Below are 25,965 nucleotides of genomic sequence, written 5' to 3'. Positions count from 1 at the left end.
CTGTAGCTGAATTTTTACGGGCGCTAAGAGCACTCGGCAGGAACTGTGACTTTAAAGCGGTGACGGCTGTTGAAAATACGGAAGATAATATCCGCGATGCCTTTGTGAAAGGCCTACGGTCCGACTACTCACGGCAAAGACTGCTTGAAGCTAAAGACCTCGACCTGGACAAAGCTGAAGCCCTCGCTCTCTCCCTGGAGGTGGCCCATCAGGACCAGGAGGCGTTTTCCAGGTACTGCTCGCGACCCTGGGACTCGGGCCCGACCCCTACCGCAATACCCTTCGCAGCGCCGCCCCCGGGACCTACCTCAGCGTCGGCGTCCCGGACCCGACCGGGCCCGCCACCCCCGGTACCGGCTCCGACATCGGGCACCCGCGATCGGGCCGCCGGCTGCTTCTTTTGCGGCCAGGAGAAGCACCCGAGGTCGCGCTGCCCAGCCAGGAACTCTACCTGTGCAACCTGCAGGAAGAAAGGCCACTTCTCTAAGGCCTGCAGGAGCGGATCTTCAGAGGCCAGCAGTGCCTCATGCGAACTGTGGGGGCGGCCATCTTCTTTCACGGCAACTGAGGCCAGTATCCCCACACGTGAGTCATGGGGGCGGCCATCTTTGATCAAGGCAACCGACCCCAATAGTGCCTCATGTGAGTTATGGGGGCAGCCATCTTCTCCGCCATTTTGTCCTACCTCGTGGGAGACGCCATTTTACCCACCACGCCCGACTGCCACCGGGCCCCCGGACCCGACGACCGCCTCGCCCGCAGACGACAACGACTCGCTTACCTACACACTAGCCTCCGTCACTCTGGATCAAGCCCGCCCACACCACCTGTCCAAGTCGATGATGGACATCAAAGTAAACGGCCACGCCACGACCTGCCTGTTCGACAGCGGAAGCACGGAGAGCTTCATCCACCCAGACACGGTGAGCCACTACTCCCTCCCTGTCCTGCCAACGCGCAACCGAATCTCGATGGCATCGAGGTCCCACGCCACGGACATTAGCGGCTACTGTGCTGTGACCTTGTCGGTTAAGGGTACAGAGTATAAAAACTTTAAACTCCTCGTCCTCCCCCAGCTCTGCGCTGCCGTCCTACTAGGGCTGGACTTCCAATCCCACCTCCAAAGTGTAACCCTAGCATACGGTGGACCCCTCCCCCCACTCACAGTCGACAACCAGCGAAGGTTAAACCGCCCACCGCGTAACACCTGCAGCCTATCCACCCTCAAGGTGCCGCCACCTTCCCTGTTCGCTAACCTCACCCCCGACTGCAAACCCGTCGCTACCAAGAGCAGGCGGTACAGCGCTGGGGACAGAGCTTTCATTAGCTCTGAGGTGCAGCGTCTCCTGAAGGAGGGCATCATCGAGGGGAGCAACAGCCCCTGGCGTGCCCAGGTCGTGGTCGTTAAGACCGGCGATAAAAATCGCCTGGTCATCGACTACAGCCAGACCATAAACAGGTACACCCAGCTGGACGCATACCCCCTTCCCCGCATATCTGACATGGTCAATCAGATTGCACAATACCGCGTATTCTCGACCATCGACCTTAAGTCGGCCTACCACCAACTCCCTATCCACCCCGAGGACCGCCAGTACACCGCCTTCGAGGCGAATGGGCGCCTATACCACTTCCTTAGGGTCCCCTTCGGTGTCACCAACGGGGTCTCGGTCTTCCAAAGGGAGATGGACCGGATGGTTGACCAGAACGGACTGCAGGCCACATTCCCCTACCTAGATAACGTCACCATCTGCGGCCGCGACCGGCAGGACCACGACGTGAATCTGGAGAAATTCCTCCGTACAGCCCAACGGCTGAACCTCACCTACAATAAGGAGAAATGTGTGTTTAACACCTCGCGCCTTGCCATCCTTGGCTGTGTAGTAGAGAACGGACTCATCGGCCCCGACCCCGAAAGAATGCGCCCCCTCATGGAGCTACCCCTCCCCCACTGCCCTAAGGCACTGAAGAGAACCCTGGGGCTCTTCGCCTACTATGCCCAATGGGTGCCCAATTATGCGGACAAAGCCAGACCCCTCATGAAGTCCACATCCTTCCCCCTTACGGAGGAAGCGTGCGCAGCCTTCTCCCTCATTAAGGGAGACATTGCCAAGGCCACTATGCACGCAGTGGATGAGTCCATCCCCTTCCAAGTCGAGAGCGATGCATCCGACTTCGCCCTAGCCGCCACCCTTAACCAGGAGGGGAGACCGGTGGCCTTCTTCTCAAGGACCCTACAGGGCCCTGAGATCCGACACTCGTCGGTCGAGAAGGAGGCCCAGGCGATTGTGGAGGCGGTACGACGCTGGAGGCACTACCTGGCAGGCAAACGATTTACCCTCCTTACCGACCAACGTTCGGTCGCTTTTATGTTTAATAACAAGCTGAGGGGCAAAATCAAGAATGACAAGATCTTGAGGTGGAGAATCGAGCTCTCCACCTACGATTATGATATCTTGTACCGGCCAGGTAAGCTGAACGAACCCCCCGATGCTCTGTCACGAATTACATGCGCCAGCGCGCAAAGTGATAGACTTCAGACCCTCCACAACGACCTCTGCCACCCCGGGGTCACCAGACTTTACCACTTCATTAAGGCCCGCAACCTGCCCTACTCCATCGAGGAGGTCAGGACCATAACCAGGAACTGCCAGACCTGTGCCGAGTGCAAACCGCACTTCTTTAGGCCGGACAGAGCAAGCCTGATCAAGGCCACCCGCCCCTTCGAGCGCCTGAGCATCGACTTTAAGGGGCCCCTCCCGTCCTCTGACCGTAATGTGTACTTCCTCAACATTGTTGATGAGTACTCCCGTTTCCCCTTTGCCTTCCCCTGCCCAGACATGACCAGTACCACGGTCATTAAATGCCTGAACGACCTCTTCGCCTTGTTCGGGTTCCCAAACTATATACATAGTGACCGGGGCTCCTCTTTCATGAGCGAGGAACTCCGTCAGTTCCTACTAGCGAGAGGTATTGCAGCAAGTAGGACCACCAGCTACAACCCCCGAGGGAACGGCCAGGTGGAAAGAGGGAACGCGACGGTATGGAAGGCCGTCCTCTTAGCCTTAAAGTCTAAGGGCCTCCCAACCTCCCGCTGGCAGGAAGTCCTCCCGACAGCGCTGCACTCCATCCGGTCACTACTTTGCACTGCCGTTAACGCCACCCCCCATGAACGAATGTTTGTTTTCCCCAGGAAGTCGACTACGGGAACCACTCTACCAACCTGGCTGACCTCTCCGGGGCCCGTCTTGCTGCGAAAGCACGTGAGGGCCCATAAAACAGACCCCCTGGTCGAGAGGGTGAACCTCCTGCACGCCAACCCCCAGTACGCCTACGTGGCTTACCCAGACGGGCGGGAGGACACTGTCTCCTTACGAGACCTCGCACCCTCGGGCACTCCGGAGACACCACCTTTACCCCCCCCCCACCACCCCCCCAATTCCAGCCCAGGTAGACGGCATGCCGGAACCCCACGAGCCTTCGCCGACCACGCAGACACCAGCACTAACACCGGATAATGCAGCACCGCCGCTGCGACGATCGGAGAGGCTTACGAGGCCTCCGGACAGACTGACATACCAGAACTGGTAGTACACTTCACCCCGCCGGACTCAAATCTAAACAAGGGGTGAATGTGGTAAACCACTTTTATCGTTACACTATAGTTATCACTGTTGTATTGTTATCACCGTTATCACTGTTGTATCACGATACGAGGTCGCCTCTTGTCGCGCTGTTATACCTGGGCTGACCACCTCCGACTCCGCCCATGGCTCCACCTACCTGCCCAGGTATAAAGGTAGTCGACTGGCTGGTATTCCTCCTTGTTGGACCCGATCACCCACGAGGGTGGGCTCTGTTATTTAGTCAATAAAAACCTTTAGTTACGTTCCTAACTTGTCGCTTTTTATTGGACGAATTGATAGGTATATCAATTTTATTGACTAAATTTTAAAGATGTCTACTACTGGCCAGCCAGAAGCCCTCCCAGAAGCACAGCCACAGCAGCTTTCAGACACCGGGCTACACCAGCCGGCTTGGCTGCAAGCCCTCAAACCACCGTACCTGGATCTAAACCCACAGGCAGCAAACTCAGCCCTCAACTTCAAACACTGGCTGGACTGCTTCGAATCCTACCTGGAAGAATCCGGCGCCCCGCAGAGATCCAAACTAAGACTTCTGAACGCCCAAGCGAGCCCGAGAGTATACGCACTCATCCAGGATACGACTACATACGAGGCCGCTATCAACCTACTGAAACAGCAGTACCGCAGCCCGGTAAATTACATGTACACCAGGCACCTCCTAAGATCCCGCCCGCAACAGCCAGGAGAGTCTGTAGCTGAATTTTTACGGGCGCTAAGAGCACTCGGCAGGAACTGTGACTTTAAAGCGGTGACGGCTGTTGAAAATACGGAAGATAATATCCGCGATGCCTTTGTGAAAGGCCTACGGTCCGACTACTCACGGCAAAGACTGCTTGAAGCTAAAGACCTCGACCTGGACAAAGCTGAAGCCCTCGCTCTCTCCCTGGAGGTGGCCCATCAGGACCAGGAGGCGTTTTCCAGGTACTGCTCGCGACCCTGGGACTCGGGCCCGACCCCTACCGCAATACCCTTCGCAGCGCCGCCCCCGGGACCTACCTCAGCGTCGGCGTCCCGGACCCGACCGGGCCCGCCACCCCCGGTACCGGCTCCGACATCGGGCACCCGCGATCGGGCCGCCGGCTGCTTCTTTTGCGGCCAGGAGAAGCACCCGAGGTCGCGCTGCCCAGCCAGGAACTCTACCTGTGCAACCTGCAGGAAGAAAGGCCACTTCTCTAAGGCCTGCAGGAGCGGATCTTCAGAGGCCAGCAGTGCCTCATGCGAACTGTGGGGGCGGCCATCTTCTTTCACGGCAACTGAGGCCAGTATCCCCACACGTGAGTCATGGGGGCGGCCATCTTTGATCAAGGCAACCGACCCCAATAGTGCCTCATGTGAGTTATGGGGGCAGCCATCTTCTCCGCCATTTTGTCCTACCTCGTGGGAGACGCCATTTTACCCACCACGCCCGACTGCCACCGGGCCCCCGGACCCGACGACCGCCTCGCCCGCAGACGACAACGACTCGCTTACCTACACACTAGCCTCCGTCACTCTGGATCAAGCCCGCCCACACCACCTGTCCAAGTCGATGATGGACATCAAAGTAAACGGCCACGCCACGACCTGCCTGTTCGACAGCGGAAGCACGGAGAGCTTCATCCACCCAGACACGGTGAGCCACTACTCCCTCCCTGTCCTGCCAACGCGCAACCGAATCTCGATGGCATCGAGGTCCCACGCCACGGACATTAGCGGCTACTGTGCTGTGACCTTGTCGGTTAAGGGTACAGAGTATAAAAACTTTAAACTCCTCGTCCTCCCCCAGCTCTGCGCTGCCGTCCTACTAGGGCTGGACTTCCAATCCCACCTCCAAAGTGTAACCCTAGCATACGGTGGACCCCTCCCCCCACTCACAGTCGACAACCAGCGAAGGTTAAACCGCCCACCGCGTAACACCTGCAGCCTATCCACCCTCAAGGTGCCGCCACCTTCCCTGTTCGCTAACCTCACCCCCGACTGCAAACCCGTCGCTACCAAGAGCAGGCGGTACAGCGCTGGGGACAGAGCTTTCATTAGCTCTGAGGTGCAGCGTCTCCTGAAGGAGGGCATCATCGAGGGGAGCAACAGCCCCTGGCGTGCCCAGGTCGTGGTCGTTAAGACCGGCGATAAAAATCGCCTGGTCATCGACTACAGCCAGACCATAAACAGGTACACCCAGCTGGACGCATACCCCCTTCCCCGCATATCTGACATGGTCAATCAGATTGCACAATACCGCGTATTCTCGACCATCGACCTTAAGTCGGCCTACCACCAACTCCCTATCCACCCCGAGGACCGCCAGTACACCGCCTTCGAGGCGAATGGGCGCCTATACCACTTCCTTAGGGTCCCCTTCGGTGTCACCAACGGGGTCTCGGTCTTCCAAAGGGAGATGGACCGGATGGTTGACCAGAACGGACTGCAGGCCACATTCCCCTACCTAGATAACGTCACCATCTGCGGCCGCGACCGGCAGGACCACGACGTGAATCTGGAGAAATTCCTCCGTACAGCCCAACGGCTGAACCTCACCTACAATAAGGAGAAATGTGTGTTTAACACCTCGCGCCTTGCCATCCTTGGCTGTGTAGTAGAGAACGGACTCATCGGCCCCGACCCCGAAAGAATGCGCCCCCTCATGGAGCTACCCCTCCCCCACTGCCCTAAGGCACTTAAGAGAACCCTGGGGCTCTTCGCCTACTATGCCCAATGGGTGCCCAATTATGCGGACAAAGCCAGACCCCTCATGAAGTCCACATCCTTCCCCCTTACGGAGGAAGCGTGCGCAGCCTTCTCCCTCATTAAGGGAGACATTGCCAAGGCCACTATGCACGCAGTGGATGAGTCCATCCCCTTCCAAGTCGAGAGCGATGCATCCGACTTCGCCCTAGCCGCCACCCTTAACCAGGAGGGGAGACCGGTGGCCTTCTTCTCAAGGACCCTACAGGGCCCTGAGATCCGACACTCGTCGGTCGAGAAGGAGGCCCAGGCGATTGTGGAGGCGGTACGACGCTGGAGGCACTACCTGGCAGGCAAACGATTTACCCTCCTTACCGACCAACGTTCGGTCGCTTTTATGTTTAATAACAAGCTGAGGGGCAAAATCAAGAATGACAAGATCTTGAGGTGGAGAATCGAGCTCTCCACCTACGATTATGATATCTTGTACCGGCCAGGTAAGCTGAACGAACCCCCCGATGCTCTGTCACGAATTACATGCGCCAGCGCGCAAAGTGATAGACTTCAGACCCTCCACAACGACCTCTGCCACCCCGGGGTCACCAGACTTTACCACTTCATTAAGGCCCGCAACCTGCCCTACTCCATCGAGGAGGTCAGGACCATAACCAGGAACTGCCAGACCTGTGCCGAGTGCAAACCGCACTTCTTTAGGCCGGACAGAGCAAGCCTGATCAAGGCCACCCGCCCCTTCGAGCGCCTGAGCATCGACTTTAAGGGGCCCCTCCCGTCCTCTGACCGTAATGTGTACTTCCTCAACATTGTTGATGAGTACTCCCGTTTCCCCTTTGCCTTCCCCTGCCCAGACATGACCAGTACCACGGTCATTAAATGCCTGAACGACCTCTTCGCCTTGTTCGGGTTCCCAAACTATATACATAGTGACCGGGGCTCCTCTTTCATGAGCGAGGAACTCCGTCAGTTCCTACTAGCGAGAGGTATTGCAGCAAGTAGGACCACCAGCTACAACCCCCGAGGGAACGGCCAGGTGGAAAGAGGGAACGCGACGGTATGGAAGGCCGTCCTCTTAGCCTTAAAGTCTAAGGGCCTCCCAACCTCCCGCTGGCAGGAAGTCCTCCCGACAGCGCTGCACTCCATCCGGTCACTACTTTGCACTGCCGTTAACGCCACCCCCCATGAACGAATGTTTGTTTTCCCCAGGAAGTCGACTACGGGAACCACTCTACCAACCTGGCTGACCTCTCCGGGGCCCGTCTTGCTGCGAAAGCACGTGAGGGCCCATAAAACAGACCCCCTGGTCGAGAGGGTGAACCTCCTGCACGCCAACCCCCAGTACGCCTACGTGGCTTACCCAGACGGGCGGGAGGACACTGTCTCCTTACGAGACCTCGCACCCTCGGGCACTCCGGAGACACCACCTTTACCCCCCCCCACCACCCCCCCAATTCCAGCCCAGGTAGACGGCATGCCGGAACCCCACGAGCCTTCGCCGACCACGCAGACACCAGCACTAACACCGGATAATGCAGCACCGCCGCTGCGACGATCGGAGATGCTTACGAGGCCTCCGGACAGACTGACATACCAGAACTGGTAGTACACTTCACCCCGCCGGACTCAAATCTAAACAAGGGGTGAATGTGGTAAACCACTTTTATCGTTACACTATAGTTATCACTGTTGTATCGTTATCACCGTTATCACTGTTGTATCACGATACGAGGTCGCCTCTTGTCGCGCTGTTATACCTGGGCTGACCACCTCCGACTCCGCCCATGGCTCCACCTACCTGCCCAGGTATAAAGGTAGTCGACTGGCTGGTATTCCTCCTTGTTGGACCCGATCACCCACGAGGGTGGGCTCTGTTATTTAGTCAATAAAAACCTTTAGTTACGTTCCTAACTCGTCGCTTTTTATTGGACGAATTGATAGGTATATCAGGGGGATTGTCCTATGAGGAGAGATTGAGTAGACTAGGCCTATATTCCCTGGAGTTGAGAAGAATGAAAGGTGATCCCATTGAAACACACTACTAGCGGGCTTAAAAGTGGATAAATCCCCAGGCCCTGACGCTGTGTGAGGCAAGGGAGGAGATTGCAGAGGCTCTGACACAAATTTTCAGAACCTCTCTGGCCACAGCGGGGGGTCGGGGGGGGGGGGGGCGGTGCCAGAGGACTGGAGAACAGCTAACGTAGTACCATTGTTCAAGAAGGGTAGTAGGGATTAACCAGGGAATTACAGGCCAGTGAGCCTAACATCAGTGGTAGGGAAATTATTGGAAAAAATTCTGAGGGACAGAATTAGTCTCCACTTGGAGAGGCAGGGATTAATCAGGGATAGTCAGCATGGCTTTGTCAGGGGGAGATCATGTCTGACCAATTTGATTGAATTTTTTGAGGGGGTGACTAGGTGTGTGGATGAGGGTAGTGCAGTCGATGTAGTCTACATGGACTTCAGTAAGGCTTTTGACAAAGTCCCACATGGGAGACTGGTCAAGAAGGTAAGAGCCCATGGGTTCCAGGGCAATTTGGCACATTGGATCCAAAATTGGCTTAGTGGCAGGAGGCAGAGGGTGATGGTCGAAGGTTGTTTTTGTGACTGGAAGCCTGTGTCCAGTGGTGTACTGCAGGGATCGGTGCTGGGTCCTTTGTTGTTTGTAGTGTACATTAATGATTTAGATATGAATGTAGGTGGTATTATCAGTAACTTCACAGATGACACGAAAATTGGTGGAGTGGTAAATAGCGAGGAGGGAAGCCTCAGGCTACAGGATGATATAGATGCGATGGTTAGATGGGCAGAACAGTGGCAAATGAAATTTAACCCTGAAAAGTGTGAGGTGATGCATTTTGGGAGGACTGACAAGGCAAGGGAATAAACAATGAATGGTAGGATCCTAGGAAGGACAGAGGATCAGAGGGACCTTGGTGTGCATGTACATAGATCCCTGAAGGCAGCAGGACAGGTAGATAAGATGGTTAAAAAGGCATATGGGATACTTGCCTTCATTAGCCGAGGCATAGAATATAAGAGCAGGGAGGTTATGATGGAACTGTACAAAATGCTAGTTAGACCACAGATGGAATACTGTGTGCAGTTCTGGTTGCCACACTATAGGAAGGATGTGATTGCATTGGAGATTCACCAGGATGTTACCTGGGCTGGAGCACTTCAGCTATGAAGAGAGACTGGACAGGCTGGGGTTGTTTTCCTTAGAGCAGAGAAGGCTGAGGGGGGACCTGATTAAGGTGTACAAAATTATGAGGGGCATAGAAAGGGTAGATAGAAAGGAACTTTTCCCCTTAGTAGAGGGGTCAATAACCAGGAGGCATAGTTTCAAGGTAAGGGGCAGGAGGTTTAGAGGGGATTTGAGGAAAAACTTTTTCACCCAGTGGGTGGTTGGAATCTGGAACTCACTGCCTGAAAGGGTGGTAGAGGCAGGAACCCTCACAACATTCAAGAAGCATTTAGATGTGCACTTGAAACGCCATGGCATACAAGGCTACGGACCAAGTGCTGGAAAATGGGATTAGAATCACAGAAATCACAGAATCACAGAAACCCCACAGTGCAGATAGAGGCCATTTCAGCCCATCGCGCCTGCACCGACACATATCCCACCCGATCCCCGTAACCCCTACACCAACACACATCCCACCCTATCCCCGTAACCCCACATATTTAATCCCCCTAACACTAAGGGTCAATTTATCATAGCCAATCAACCTAACCCACACATCTTTGGACTGTGGGAGGAAACCGGAGCACCCGGAGAAAACCCACGCAAACACGGGGAGAATGTGCAAACTCCACACAGACAGTCGCCCGAGGCCAGATTCGAATCCGGGTCCCTGGCGCTGTGAGGCAACAGTGCTAACCACTATGTTTGGTTTAATATGCACTCTCCCAATGGCTCAGTTGGTAGGTATACTGCCCGCTGTGCAACTGAGCCATACAGGCAGTGCGTGCTCCAGGGTCAATCCCTGCTCTGTGCTGATGTTAGCAAGGGTAGCAATTGGGGTAGAGAGGAGGCAAATCAGCCAGGGTTACCAATCTTAATTGTTATCCCAATACTCTCTTGTGTGTGCCTGTATGGATTTTGGATGAGGCTTGTCTGTGATGCCCCCTTAGTTGAGTAGTCTGCCAGCAATCATGAAGAATAGCCACCAGAGGGCAGCAAACACCCATGGAAGCCCAATCCCAGCAAGTGGCAGCACCTTCAGACAGGGCTTGATGGTCGGCGGAGACACGATGGGCCGAAGGGCCTCTTTCTGTGCTGTATAACTCTGACTCTATAAAATTCTTACAGGGCTTGACAGGGTAGATGCAGGGAGGATGTTTCCCCTGGCTTGGGAGCCTAGAACCAGTGGTCACAGTCTCAAAATAAGGGGTCGGCCATTTAGGACTGATGAGGAGAAATTTCTTCACTCTGAGGGTGGTGAATCACAGAATCACAGGAACCCCACAGTGCAGATAGAGGCCATTTTGGCCCATCGAGCCTGCCCCGACACATATCCCACCCGATCCCCGTAACCCCTACACCAACACATATCCCACCCTATCCCCGTAACCCCACGTATTTAATCCCCCTAACACTAAGGGTCAATTTATCATAGTCAATCAACCTAACTCGCACATCTTTGGAATCATTGGAATTCTCTACCCGAGGGCTGTGGAGGCTCAGTCGTTGAGTATCTTTAAGACAGAGATCGATAGATTTTTGGATATTAAGGGAATCAAGGGCTATGGGGATAGTGCAGGAAAGTGGAGTTGAGGTAGAAGATCAGCCATGATCTTATTGCAGGCTCGATAGGCCGAATGGCCGACTCCTGCTCCTATTTCTTATGTTCTTATCTGATACACAGACTTAATTTAATATGGAGATATGAGTTTAAAGTAATTTAAGAGTTTTATTAGCTGCTGTATTTATATGTTTACACAATGTTTGCTAATAACATATACAGAAGTCCCTTTTTAACATACTATATCCTTCCATTAAAAACAGACTTATTACATTGATGATGTTTTATAGTTTAAAAGCTGGTTGTTTAGTGTTGAGGTACAGTTGCATTTCTCACAGCTCACCTGTACTTTCTTCATCTACTGTCCAATTTCCTTTCCTCCTCTCCTGAAGGTGCTGCCACTTGCTGGGATTGGGCTTCCATGGGTGTTTGCTGCCCTCTGGTGGCTATTCTTCATGATTGCTGGCAGACTACTCAACTAAGGGGGCATCACAGACAAGCCTCATCCAAAATCCATACAGGCACACACAAGAGAGTATTGGGATAACAATTAAGATTGGTAACCCTGGCTGATTTGCCTCCTCTCTACCCCAATTGCTACCCTTGCTAACATCAGCACAGAGCAGGGATTGACCCTGGAGCACGCACTGCCTGTATGGCTCAGTTGCACAGCGGGCAGTATACCTACCAACTGAGCCATTGGGAGAGTGCATATTAAACCAAACAACCACGTGTGGAATAGCAACAGTGATTTATTGATTAAAATCTAGCAATAGGGTCTGCATTTGCCAGGAATGAAACTGCCTACTTGTCAATTTGCCTACTGCAGTCAGTTGCCCAATAGTTATTGAATTTTGGGATTGGCTTATTTGATGACTCATAAAAAGAATATCTTTTACTCCATGAATCGGCTGCTAGATATAGAGCTTTGTGCATTCGCCGTCATCCCTTGGTGTACAGTAGTTCCTGCTTCACTTCCATTGCTCCTCCATGGTGTATGGTAGACTTAATTAGGCAATAATGGATGAGCATGGCCAAGTATGCAGCCTAGATTTTACTGCATCAGTGATTACTTTCAACACAAAGAAGGAACTAGCACCTTATTGTGTCTCAGAAACCGTCCCAAGCATTACAGACAGAATGAATGAATTACAATGCCCAGTTACAGCTCGAGGAACAGCACCTCATCTTCTGATTAGGCACTTTACAGCCTTCCGCACTCAATATCGAGTTCAACAATTTCAGATCATAACCTCGGCCCCTATTATATTTTTATATATTTTTTATCCACACCTTTGGTTTGTGCCTTTTCCTTTTTTTCTCTCTCCCACATGGCAGCGGTCTTTCATTCCGCCAGCGCATTTCACACTTCATCTAGAGCCATCTTTTGTCTCTTTACCTGTCCGATTACCATCTCGTCTCGCCCTGAATATCTCTTAATGTCTCTTCACTTCCCTTTTGTTCTTTCATCCCCTCCCCCATTTCCCAGCCCCCAAACTGGCCTTTTAATCTGTTTCATTTCCTGCCTTTTTTTTCCTCAGTTCTGACGAAGGGTTTCGACCTGAAACGTTAACTCTATTTCTCTCTCCACGGATGTTGCCTGGCCTGCTGAGTTTTTCCAGCGTTTTCTGTTGTTATCCCCAATTACTGTTGTTGCACAGGCAAACCTGGCAGCCATTTTGTATATGCCAAGGACCCACAAAAGTCAATGAGCTGAATGATGGCATTGAGGGAAGAATACAGGACAATTTCCTTCTCTTCAGATAGCACTGTGGGATCTTTAACAGGAAGGCAGAGCCTGGTTTTCCCTCTGACAATGCTGTAGGCCCTCAGCACTACACTGAAAGGTCAGCCTAAAGTGGGGCTTGAACCCACTACTTTCAGTCTCTGAGAAGAGACACGGGGGGGGTCTCGGACCAAAAACAGGGCCCAGCACCACTCTCTCCAATCTGTAAGTGAAAAAAAGTTACCGTTTCAAAATGTATAAAAACCAGGCTAGAATTCTCGTTATGGAGCTAAATTGCTCCCAAACAGGAGTTCCGACTTTGATTGGTAATATAACTCATAGCAGCAGTGGTCACTAAGGAGGCACCCTGAAGGGGGCAAGTAAAATTCAGAACCACCTCTAGAATCAATCCAGTGTGTTTAGACCGCTCCGATGGCTGGTGTGGTCCCGCTCATTGTGATCTGTTGATTGCTTTACACTGGATTTAAGTCTTAAATGTCAAACTTCCATAAAAATCATTCAAATTCACGCACTCATGAGGAAATTTGGGGAAAATTATGGTTCTTACCAACTTATACTCACTCATAGTAACACCTCCTGCACTGTGGTGACTGGAATGAAGCAACCCAAACCAATATGGCTGCTGAGGTGTCTAAAGAGTTGCCTTGGGAAGAAGATGTGCATTTATTTGTTTAAACATAGAACTTCACAATAAAACAATCTCTCAAGCCCCACTGTTTAAAAAGACATCTAGTGTTGTATATACTTAATATTAACAATCTGATTTGTCTCATCGGCATTATTTATTGTGTTAAAAGATGGCCACAATGCCTTCCCATCTCATTGGTGTTCAAGTATTTTGCCTGCAGTAAAAGATATGACCAAAAGTACAGCATTAAAGATTTAAAGCCATATTCTCTCTTTTAGTAATATAATTACACCCTCACCTTCGTTCGTACTTTAAAATAGATCTGTTCAGGTGGATGTTAAAGATGTAATGGGAAGATGGTGGGCCTGGTATTCTGGAAGCATAAGATCAAATAAGCTGCAGGGGTTTCTTCATCCAAATCTATCTCGTGACCTTGAGAACCTTATTCTATTTCTTTATTTGCATACAAATAAATCATTAGTCAGAACTGTACGCCCTCAGAGTGATGCCTTCATCAGTCCCATATCAGTGGTATTTACACTGATGAAGGACAAGGATTTGAAAACATAGAAAAATAGGAGCAGGAGTAGGCCATTCGGGCCTGCTCCGCCATTCAACACGGTCATGGCTGATCCTCTATCTCAATACCATATTCCCGCTCTCTCCCCATACCCCTTGATTTGGCGCTCCTCTTCCTTAGGGTTGCCAACTCTGGCTGGACATATTCCTGGAGATTTCATCACGGGACCTGCTGACTGCAACTGCCCCGCCCCCCACACTCTCACTATTGGTCGCTTGACATGTCCATCCTTACGGTGCACTGCCTTCCCTTGGCCAATTGGAAGGAGAACAGACTCTTCATCATCGCCCGATTGGATGATTCTTGACCGTCAGCCAACCAGCCTTTTAGCTCACGACCGACGATTGTGTAACTAATAAACAAAAGCCCCCTGTCATTTTTCTCCTGGGCTGCTCGTAGCAGTGTCTTGGAGATTAGTCTTCAATTCCTGAAGACTCCAGGGCAATCCTGGGGGGTTGGCAACCCTACTCTTCCTCGGAGAAGCGCCGAGCTTAGAGTCTGGTCTGGAATTTCCATGGGGGTCCCTCTGGTGGAAGAACCCCCCCCCCACCTCACCCAAAAAGAAACTGTGATAAAGGCCAATAACGGGCCTTTAGGCTGTTTCTCCAGGGTTTCTGTTAATCGTCCACCAGACGTCCAGCGGGAGATGAGGAGAATCCCATGCAAATTTGCCCCCTAAGAATAATTTTTTAAAACTTTTTTTATGAAAGAAGGGTGTCATCTACAACCTTCCATAAATCCTGAAACTTCTCATTTCCAAATAAAACCAACCGTATAATGCTCCAGAGAGAATATGGCTTTAAGGAGGTGGTTGAATGGGTTACAGTTTGAGTTTAGTCCCTGTTGGCAGTATATCTATATATATATTGAAGCAATCATACAGATGTGCAGTGGAGCTGTAGATAGCAGTGGGATTATGTTTTCAGCCGCTTTATAAATGTGTGTCTTCTTCCTCCAGCTCATCCTTGGTGAGGTTGTCCATGGGCACAATGTAACTGTCCGTATTTTCGAAGAAGTTTGCCTTCGAGTTGGGCTGCTTCTCCTGCATCTCTGACTCCCTCTCGCTGAAGTCCATGGCCGGGTTGTCGTGGCAACCATTGTCCACCCCGCGCATCTCTTCAGTCAGGTACTGCAAAGGAGACAAAAAAAAAGGAACTGGTGACAAAAGAATTTCCTGACCCGGGTTCGACCCTTCGGTCTGTGCTGTGAATTGATCTTGGCCCGGGGTGGTTTTATTGCCTTCGGTGCATCCAGGCTGGAGGGGGGCGGGGGGGGGGGGGTGCGGAGTTGGGCGGAGAGATCACCTGAGGTTCCTGCTCCTGATTACTATCCAGTGTTGCCTGCTGGAATATCTGTTTCTTAGACTTTTTTAGAAACAGGTCATCTGGGTCATTTATCTCATTGCTGTTTGTGGGAGCTTGCTGTGCGCAAATTGGCTGCCGCGTTTCCTACATTGCAACAGTGACTACACTTCATAAGTACTTCATTGGCTGTAAAGCGCTTTGGGATGCCCTGAGGTCGAGAAAGTTCTTTCTTTTTCTTCATTTCTTTGGTAATGAGCACAGGAAAGCTGTCCAGGACTTGTGTGAAATGCAAGATCCCCACCTGGTGATCATACCCTGCAACAGCTTCCCGCTGCATCTGGAGACCAGCTGCAGATAAAAGGCATCAGCAGCAGAGGGGACCTGTTTCTGAACGGCTGCAAGAGGCTCGGAAAGAGTTGCAGCTCACACCGTGCTGTTTTACAGTGGGCTGACATTTAGTGTTACAAGCCAGTTTTGATATGGGTTGTGCAGTGAGGGCTACACCCGAGGATTTGATTGAATTAATTTCTCTTAAATGCCTCTGTTTGGGAGCCTCAAAAAACTCTGGCAGTCTGTGCGACTAATAAACCTACAAACAGATGATCTGGGTCATTATCACATTGGTGTTTGTGGGATCTTGCTGTGCGCAAATTGACTGCCACGTTTCCTACATTACAACAGTGACCACTCTTCAACAGTACTTCATTGGCTGTAAACTGCCTTGGGGCATCCTGAGGCGATATATAAATACAAGTTGTTTTTTTAAACTGGCAATGCTGTGGGGAGAGAGACTGAGGCCCATTTACATTGTAGTGTTGATGCTGACAGAAGCTTGGCCACAGAGCAAACTAGCCGACATTGGCACCTTTGGGAAGACAGAGTTCTGCTCTCTTCTGTGGAGGTGCCCAGTTTGGGTTCCGCCAAGACCACTCGGCTCCCGACCTCATTACAGTTTTGGTCCAAACATGGACAAAGGAGCTGAATTCCAGAGGTGAGGCGAGAGTGACTGCCTTTGACATCAAGGCAGCATTTGACCGAGTCTGGCATCAAGGAGCCCTAGTAAAACTGAAGTCAATGGGAATCGGGGGGGAAAACGCTCCACTGGCTGGAGTCATACCTAGCACAAAGGAAGATGGTTGTGGTGGTTGAAGATCAATCATCACAGCCCCAGGACATCCTTTGCAGGAGTTCCTCAGGGCAGTGTCCTAGGCCCAACCATCCTCAGCTGCTTCATCAATGACCTTCCCTCCAACATAAGGTCAGAAATAGGGTTGTTTGCTGATGACTGCACAGTGTTCAGTGCCATTTCCAACTCCTCAGATAATGAAGCGGTCCATGCCCGCATGCAACAAGACCTGGACGACGTTCAGGCTTGGGCTGATAAGTGGCAGGTAACATTCGCGCCACAGAAGTGCCAGACAATGACTATCTCCAACAAGCGAGAGTCTAACCACCTCCCCTTGACATTCAATGGCATTACCATCGCCCAATCCCTCCATTAACAATATCCTTGGGGTCACCATTAACCAGAAACTTAACTGGACCAGCCACATAAATACTGTGGCAACAAGAGCAGGTCCGAGGCTAGGTATTCTGCGGCGAGTGTCTCACCATTGACTCCCCAAAGCCTTTCCACCATCTACAAGGCACAAGTAAGGAGTGTGATGGAATACTCTCCACTTGCCTGGATGAGTGCAGCTCCAACAACACTTAAGAAGCTCAACACCATCCAGGACAAAGCAGCCCGCTTGATCGGCACCCCATCCACCGCTTTAAACATTCACTCCCTCCACCACCGGCGCACCGTGGCTGCAGTGTGTACCATCTACAAGATGCACTGCAGCAACTCGCCAAGGCTTCTTCGGCAGCACCTCCCAAACCCACAACCTCGTCCACCTAGAAGGATAAGGGCAGCAGGCGCATGGGAACACCACCACCTCCAAGTTCCCCACCATCCTGATTTAGAAGTATATCGTCGATCCTTCATCGACGCTGGGTCAAAATCCTGGAACTCCCTCCCTAACAGCACTGTGGGAGTACCTTCACCACACAGACTGCAGCGGTTCAAGGCGGCGGCTCACCACCACCTTCTCAAGGGCAACTAGGGATGGGCAATAAATGCTGGCCTTGCCAGTGATGCCCACATCCCATAAACGAATTTAAAAAAAGATATCTGGAGGTGTGGCTGCCATTTCCTTCCCGGCTACGGGAGGGGGTGAATTCTGCTCCTCCCATTGGAGAATAGCCCTTTGGCCAAGAATGAAGACTGTGAATGCGACTTTCAACCCATCGCCACTCCTCTGTCTTCCTACTCTCCTGCAACCATCGTAGGCTTGAATCCCCCTTGGATGGCCCACAGTTATCCTCTGTGCCTCACTTGGCATTTTACAAAGGGCCCCACTAGGGCACCCAGTGCTGCCTCAGTATATGCAGCAACCCAAAATGCCCCATCCTCCTTTCTTGCCGACCTTCCCGCCCAGTGTGCCTGCTGGGGGCTAATCTTGCCAACCACCTCCTCATCTCGCTCACCCCACCACCCACCATTGCCCCCTTGGACTCTGCCAGCAGACCAACATTCATCGCCCCTCTACACATTTCCCTCCAGGATGTCGTGATCAAGGCCCTTGCTATCCACAATCTTATTGTGGATGATTGCGTTGACCCATGGCTTTGACTGGAACTTTTGCTCATGATTGACGACACTTTGCCCCTTACTGAGACCTCGCCACCTGTCTATACCTTCCACCTTCCTGCCCCACCCAAACTGTTGCAGTGACGGCGTGGCCCTTATCGCCAGCTCACATCTTGGTCTCTTCCCCCTACTCGTCTGGTATTTTCTCCTCCTTCGAGCACCTTACCTGTTCCCACCCTCTCACCTCACCTCCAGTTTCCTCCTGGGATATCCTACCTCCTTTCCTCCCTCAGCCTCTGCACGGAGTGACTGCTCATCCTCAGTGATTTCAATCTTCATCTCAGCTCCCCTTGCCTTCTCACCACTACTACATTGACCTCATCGTCTCCCTAAACCTCTCCTTCCATATAAATTCTCCTGCCCCTACTCACGGCCATCCCCTCGGCGTTACCATCTCCAGTGGCCTCTTTCTTCCCATGGTCTGTATCACAGACAAAGCCATCTCTGACCACTTCCTTTAGCTTTACACTCAACACGATACATCTGCAGCCACTTAACCACTTCCTCGTGTACACTTTAGATACTTTTGTCACCAGTAAAAACCTTACTCTCTCCCACCCTGGTCCTTTTCCCTGGTATTGCCCCCATGTGGTGTCTGCACAACTGGTTTAGTGATCTTGCTGGACCGTATCAAGTGTCAGCTGTGGCTCAGTGGGTAGCACACTCGCCTCTGAGTCAGAAGGTTGTGGGTTCAAGTCCCACTTGTGCACAAAACTCTAGGCTGCCGCTCCAGTGCAGTGCTGAGGGAGTGCTGCACTGTCAGAGGTGCCGTCTCTCAGATGAGACGTTAAACCGAGGTCCCCGTCTGCTCTCTCAGGTGGACGTAAAAGACCCCATGGCACTATTTCTAAGAGGAGCAGGGGAGTTATCCCCGGTGTCCTGGGCCAATATTTATCCCTCAACCAACATCACTAAAACAGATTATCTGGTCAATATTACATTGCTGTTTGTGGGAGCTTGCTGTGCGCAAATTATCTGCTGCATTTCCTACATTACAACAGTGACTACATTTCATAAAGTACTTCATTGGCTGTAAAGCACTTTGGGACATCCGGTGGTCATGAAAGGTGCTGTAGAAATGCAAGTCTTTCTTTCTTATCAAGTGCTATCAGGCCTCAATCTCCTCTAACAAAACCACCCACTACACCAGGATCACCCTGGGAAGCGAATATGACCGCTGGCTTCTTATCACCACTACCAGCTGGGTCCTTAAACCCCTCTCAACCCTCACTTCCAACAAAAGGTATGAGGCGCTCATGGACTTCTTTATCATCCATTCAGTTACTTCTGCTTATTTGCCCCACCCTTGCCCACCATCCTCGTATGGGGTCAGCTTCCACACGTGCACTGGTGACACTCGACTCTACCTCTCCACCACCTCTTTCACCCTGTTAACTGCCTCCGTGTTGTCAGACTGCTTGTCTGATATCCAGTCTTGGGCGAGCTGTAATTCCTCCAGTTAAACATTGAGAAGACTGAAGCCATTATCTAAATATTTAGCTCCTGCCACAAGCGTTGTATCTGCCCCACTATCTCCATCGTTATCTCCAGCCATTGCTCCAGACTGTTCGCGACCTTGCCGTCCTAGCTGAGCTTTCAAGCTCATATGATCTCCATCCTAAATACTGCCTACTTCCACCTCCATCACATCGCCTGCCTCATCCATGCCTTTGTCACCTCCAAACTCGACTATTCCATTGCTTTACTGGCTGGCCTCCATGTTCTGTAATCCTCAGCTTATCCAAAACTCTGCTGCTGCTATCCTATCCTGCACCAAGTCGTGCGCACCCATCACCCCGGTCCTTGCTGACCTACATTAGCTCTCTCACTCCAAACTCTCATCCTCGTCTTTGAATCCCTTCGTGGCACTTTCCGCTCCCTATCTCTGTAACCTCCTCCAGCCCTACAACCCCCCCCAACTCTGACCTCTTGTGCATCCCCCTTCCCAACAGCACCCCCCACCCCCCCCCCCCCCCCCGGTGCCTTCTGTCGTCTGGGCCCAGTGCTCTGGAATTCCCTCCCTAAATCCCTCTGCCTCTCCACCTCCCTCTCTTTGAAGTCCCTCCTTAAAGCCCACCTCTTTGACCAAGTATTTGGTCACCCTTCCTAACCTTCTTTGTCTCAGCGTCCACTTTTGGTCTGATTATGCCTCCGTGAAACGTTCTGGGAAATTTGTTGTTGTTGAAGTTTATGTTCCAGTGTATGATTTTCACCCAGATTCATAGCTCACAAACCTATTTATGCAGCATATCTATAATATATTAAAAGCTTATGTCTGTGCTCACTTCCTGTCTACACAACCTTGCTTCCTGTTTCCATGTCTTTATCGCTTTTTTTGTGTGAATTTTTTCCCCCCATTATAAATTCCGATGCCCACCTCGGTGAACTTCTCATGCTGTAGTTCACCCTCCCACCAGTGGTGGCACCGTAACGCTTCAGTTTGGTAACTCCCAGCTCGACAGCCTGCACTGCAAAGAAACGTGTACCAATGCCACTTCTCTGCTTTCCAATTTGCCATAGACTTTGCTATTTAACTATAAATAATAATGCAAACTCAAAGTATTGCATAAAAATAAGAGCAGGCTGTCTGTCTTTACAATGGGGACTGAATTACATCTGCGCACCCTAGTCCAACTATCCACTGCCCTCTGACCCCACATCAGCTGAAAACTACACTTGGACCTGACTCACTCTGTGCAAAGCCACGAGAAATCAACTAGTACTCCAGATATATACAGGGCTTTTTTTTGAGGAAAAAAAGTAGGAGGTAAAGTGTCGATTTGATACAGGGGAAAACATTTCCAGGGCTATGGGGAAAGAGCAGGGAAGTGGGACTAGTAGCTCTACCAAAGAGCATGGCACGATGGGCCGAATGGTGGCCTATGATTCTATGAGATCCCTCCTTCGCTATTCAGTTTTTCTTCCACTCCTTTCCAGAATGATCTAGACGAGGGAACTAGATGTAATATCTCCAAGTTTGCAGACGACACAAAGCTGGGTGGGCGTGTGTGCTGTGAGGAGGATGCAGAGAAACTCCAGTATGATTTGGACAGGTTGGGCGATTGGGCAGATGCATGGCAGATGCAGTATAATGTGGATAAATGTGAGGTTATCCACTTTGGTGGCAAAAACAGGAAGGCAGATTATTATCTGAATGGCAATAGATTGGGAAAAGGGGAAGTGCAACGAGACCAGTTGAGGCCAAGGAGTTAGATATATTTCTTAAGGCTAAAGGGATCAAGGGATAGGGGGAGAAGGCAGGGACAGGGTACTGAATTTGGATGATCAGCCATGATCTCATTAAATGGCGGAGCAGGCTCGAGGGGCCGAATAGCCTACTCCTGCTCCTATCTTCTATGTTTCTATGGAAGGCTTTTAATCCTTGGCGGGGTACAGTCACAGAAGCATCAGCAGACTATTCGACTATGGGGGGCATCGCAGTGGATCCCAATCCTGTTTTTTTGCCCAGTTATTCTGGCGCAGCGAAGATCGACAGATTGTGATCAGCAACCGGAACCCTGGCCTGATTCCTTCTCCACTGTAGCCCAGAGGAGCTGAGCCGAGTGGTTGGCAACCTTTCCGCTGCCTTGCCTGGGGCAATAGTGGGTATTTAATTAACATTCCATTTTTAAGTACAATTCTACGCAGGCCATTACTGGCACTCGGGCAGGTGTTGTCCACTAAAAGCAGCCCCGCTGGTACTCACTGGGTCCTTCTTGCACTGTGATTTGCGTTGCGTGCACCTGTAGATAATGGCGGACAGGAACACGAGCAGCAGCAATGAGCCAGTCACCACCATGGCGATGAGTTTCTTGAGCTCCGTTGCATTTTGCCGTTCGTCGGTGGGAGCTTCGTAAGCGAAGGACTGAATATTCATCTAAAACAGCAGGGACAAACCATAAGTTGGAACGACATTTTAGTCTGACAGAATAAAAAGCCGGGAAAGAACAAAGGGGAAGGTCTGTGACATTGTGGAGGGCAGGAGAGATGACAAAAGGGATGATGGTGCGAGGCAATAAGGGATGGTAATGGGACAAGTAGATGTTTCCTTGTGGGGTCAGATGAAGCAATCCCGCTCCTCCCGGCCCACAAGGAAGCTGTTAAAAAAAACTAAAAAAAACGCACATGGGCCTCTTGTGGTCAGGATGCTGCCGGCTTTTGCTGGCTGGTACGAGACAACAAGGCAGTTAAAATGGCGTGTGGGTCTTGATCATGATGTCATCAGGACGCGACTCTGCCATTTAAAATTAGGCCTGCGCTCCTCTGGGACAGGCGAGGGGCCTTCCCGTTCACGATTTCAGGTTAAGTTAAGATAGTGTTGGGAGGAGGAGGGGAGACATGGTGCGAAGCAACCCCGTCATCTTAGCCACCCGCCCACACCATTCCCGCTGGCGGGGCTGGGGTTAAAATACCCACTTGTATAAATGCAAGCTCTTTGTTTTCCTTTTGTTGATGAACGGTTGGGAAAATCAGGCGCAGTGTGCTTGCCCGCGGTTCCAGTGTGCTTGCCCGAGGTTCCAGTGTGCTTGCCCGAGGTTCCAGTGTGCTTGCCCGAGGTTCCAGTGTGCTTGCCCGAGGTTCCAGTGTGCTTGCCCGAGGTTCCAGTGTGCTTGCCCGCGGTTCCAGTGTGCTTGCCCGAGGTTCCAGTGTGCACTCACCACAGGCAAGGCTTCCTGTCAGGAGTGCAACATTTAAAACAATTCACCCCTTTGGTGTTCCTTAAAGTAGGGTGGAGGCGGTCAAGTACTGGTGGTGCTGGGACCTGGGAGGGGGAATCCATGATTGAATGAGCATTCCTGGATGGAGTGGGATAAATGGCCACCTTATGTACTTATATCTGACTCTTCCTGGGCATGCAACTGAATCAGTCCGAACATTGTATATTGTAATTGTACAAACAGAATGTAGTAATGTTGAATATTACCTCCGAGAGATTTTTCTTCGTGCCCTCCAGAACCTGGCCGATTTTGTTTTCGTCAACTGTGAAAGAAAAGTAACATTTTGGAATGACAAACGTTTGACCTGCTCTCTGTGTTTGTGTTGAGGTTATGTATCCAATCTGGTCAGGAGTTGACACACTGCAGAATTCCTGGGTTATGCTGATGCGAGGAGTCCTCCGCTGATCCCCCCGCCCCCCTCCATTGGTGGTTGGCACGGCGTGTTGAGGGCATGCTTGGGCACTGTTGGGCGGGCAGAAGAGATGTCTACATCCATCTGTTCCGAGCCATTCTACTACAGCAACAACAGCCTGCCTTTGACATAGTAAAACGTGCCAAGGGGCTTCACTCAGGATGCCAACTCTGATTGGACATGTTCCTGGAGGTTTCATCACATGACCTGCTACCTGCAACTGCCCCGCCCCCACACGCCTGCCATTGGTCGCCCGACATGTCCATCCTCTTGGTGCACCACCTTCCCATGACCAATCAGAACGTGAATAGACGCCTCATCACCCGATTGGATGATTTTTAACTGTCAGTCAAACAGCCTTTTTTCCCCCCCATGTCCAATATTTTTATCAATAATAAACAAAAGTGCTCAAAGAATTAAAAAAAAACACAATTTTTTAATGTCCCTCTGAATTTTCTCCCAGGTTGTTCACACCAGTGTCTCGGAGATTAATAAGAGCTTAAGAAATAGGAGCAGGAGTCGGCCATTTGGCCCTTCGAGCCTGCTCCGCGCCATTCACTAAGATCATGGCTGATCTTCTACCTCATCTCCACTTTCCTGCACTATCCCCATATCCCTTGATTCCCTTAATATTCAAAAATCTATCGATCTCGGTCTTGAATATACTCAACGACTGAGCCTCGACAACCCTCTGGGGTAGAGAATCCCAAAGATTCACCATTCTCTGAGTGAAGAGATTTCTCCTCATCTCAGTCCTAAATGGCCAACCTCTTATTCTGAGACTATGACCCCTGGTTCTAGACTCCACATCTTGGGGAAACATCCTCCCTGCATCTACCCTGTCAAGCCCTGTAAGAATTTTGTATGTTTCCATGAGATCACCTTTCATTCTTCTCAACTCTAGAGAATATAGGCCTAGTCTACTCAATCTCTCCTCATAGGACAATCCCCCCCTTCCCAGGAACCAGTCTGGTGAACCTTCGTTGCACTCCCTCTATGGCAAGAATCTTCAATTCCTGGAGACTCCAGGATAATCCTGGCGGGTTGCCAACCCTACACTTTACAGGAGCATTGAGAGACAAAATTTAACACAGAGCCACAAAAGGAGATATTAGGACAGGTGACCTAAAGCTTGGTCAAAGAGGTGGCTCTTTGCTCATGGCTCCTCTGAACTTTGCACCATTGTTCTCATGCATGCACGCAGTGTGCTGAGGCAAACAGCGGTTCCCCTACTATCCGCACAAACCAGGGATAGAATCTGGTCTCTGTGGATCAACACCATCTGAGGGGGCGGGGGCAGTGCATTTACCCATTGAGCCGCCAAGGGGAGCTCATTCTCAGTCACCAGTTCACACGGAGTCTGGAGCGAAGGGTGGACGAGCCATTGTGGACGCAAAGTGTTAACAAACTGATGGATCTAACCTTTAAAAGAGATGTCGATGTTCAGCTTGTCCTGGGATTCTTTCACAGGGCTGAGTCTGATCTCGCAGTGAGTAAACCCGGAGAGGTTTTCTTGCTTGGCAAGTGCAGGGCACAGCAGTTTGCCCAGCAACTCTCCGTTCTTCTCCTCAAACGTTTTCTAGAATTAATTAAACCACATCAGGGCAGGCCATTAGAATATTTTCAAGTTGCATGTAAAAAATAAATGGAAATATTCTCACCGCAGCTCACTGTCAGCAGCTCCTACGGTTAGATAGCTATGTTGTAAAGGTTTCTTTCAAGTTATTGTCTCCCCATCCTCTCCTGGAGGCCCTGGTTCCTGCTGGGGTGTCGTCTCACACCTGCTGGCCATCCTTTGCAACCTTGCCTAAATACTCATTCCCTGAGTGTATGATGAGACGCTGAACATCAAGTGGAATATTCTTACATAGAAACAGGCCACTTGGCCCAACTGATCCGTGCCAGTGTTTATGCTCCCCACCCTACTTCATATACCACCACCACCATATCCTTCGATTCCTTTCTCCCTCATTTACTTACCTAGCTTCCCCTTGAAGGCATCTAGACTATTCACCTTGACTACTCCTTCTGGTAGTGAGTTCCACACTCTAACCACTCTCTGGCTAAAGAGCTTTCTCCTGAATTCCTTATTGGATTTATTAGTGACTATCTTATATTTATGGCCCCTAGTTTTGGATTCTCCCGCAAGCGGAAACATCTTCTCTAAGCCTACCCTATCAAACCCCTTCATAATTTAAAGACCTCTATTAGGTCACCCCATCAGTCTTCTCTTTTCTAGAGCAAAGAGCCCCAGCCTGTTCAGTCTTTCCTGATGGTTATAACACATTCTACCGCAGTGGACATGGCGGACACACACACACACACACACCACTTTCCAGGATGGATTCCCAGACAGTGGCAACCTTGGGGTGATTTTTCTCCTTCCTAGGCCAGAAGGCACTGAGGCCAATTGTTGCATCCCCAACTGCTGGTCCAATGACAACTAGCTGGGTAGAGATTGTGGTGGTGGGGGGGAGGGGGGGAGGGAAGAAATTGATCTGGGGCGTTAGCGCAAAACAACAACAACAAATTGGCTGCCGTGTTTTCCTACACTTCCAAAAAGTACCTAACAGGTTATAAAGTGCTTTGGGACATCCCGAGGCCATGAAAGGCGCTATATCAATGCAAGTTCTTTCTTCTGATCGTGAACTCATTTACACTGTGCGCTTCAATGTCTTTGCCTGTTGACAAAGAAGCTCCCCGTTTTCACAAAAAGCCCGTTCTCCTCGGGATGAAAACGCTCCAGCCGACTTCATAGAATCTTGTATCACAGAAGGAGGCCATTTGGCCCAACTGGTCCGTGCCGGCTCGCT

The 25,965-nt window shown here is 51.0% G+C and overlaps 1 protein-coding gene across 1 annotated transcript in view; it reads right to left on the bottom strand.

Annotated features, from left to right (window-relative positions):
* Window positions 1–11,219: 11,219 nt before the first annotated feature.
* podxl (podocalyxin-like) overlaps window positions 11,220–25,965 on the bottom strand; it is a 193,831-nt gene continuing 179,085 nt past the window's right edge. The window contains exons 5-8 of the mRNA XM_086010682.1: window positions 24,575–24,731; window positions 22,947–23,002; window positions 21,729–21,899; window positions 11,220–15,155 (exon numbers count right to left, since the gene is read on the bottom strand). Coding sequence (XP_085866808.1) covers window positions 14,958–15,155; window positions 21,729–21,899; window positions 22,947–23,002; window positions 24,575–24,731 — 582 coding nt within the window. The 3' untranslated portion in view covers window positions 11,220–14,957. The remainder of the gene's footprint in view (window positions 15,156–21,728; window positions 21,900–22,946; window positions 23,003–24,574; window positions 24,732–25,965) is intronic.

The sequence above is a fragment of the Somniosus microcephalus genome, chromosome 17 (assembly GCF_052327205.1).
Source record: "Somniosus microcephalus isolate GS21.2 chromosome 17, FLI_Smic_1.0, whole genome shotgun sequence".
Taxonomy (NCBI): Eukaryota; Metazoa; Chordata; class Chondrichthyes; order Squaliformes; family Somniosidae; genus Somniosus; species Somniosus microcephalus.
This window is presented reverse-complemented; position numbering and strand designations above follow the sequence as displayed.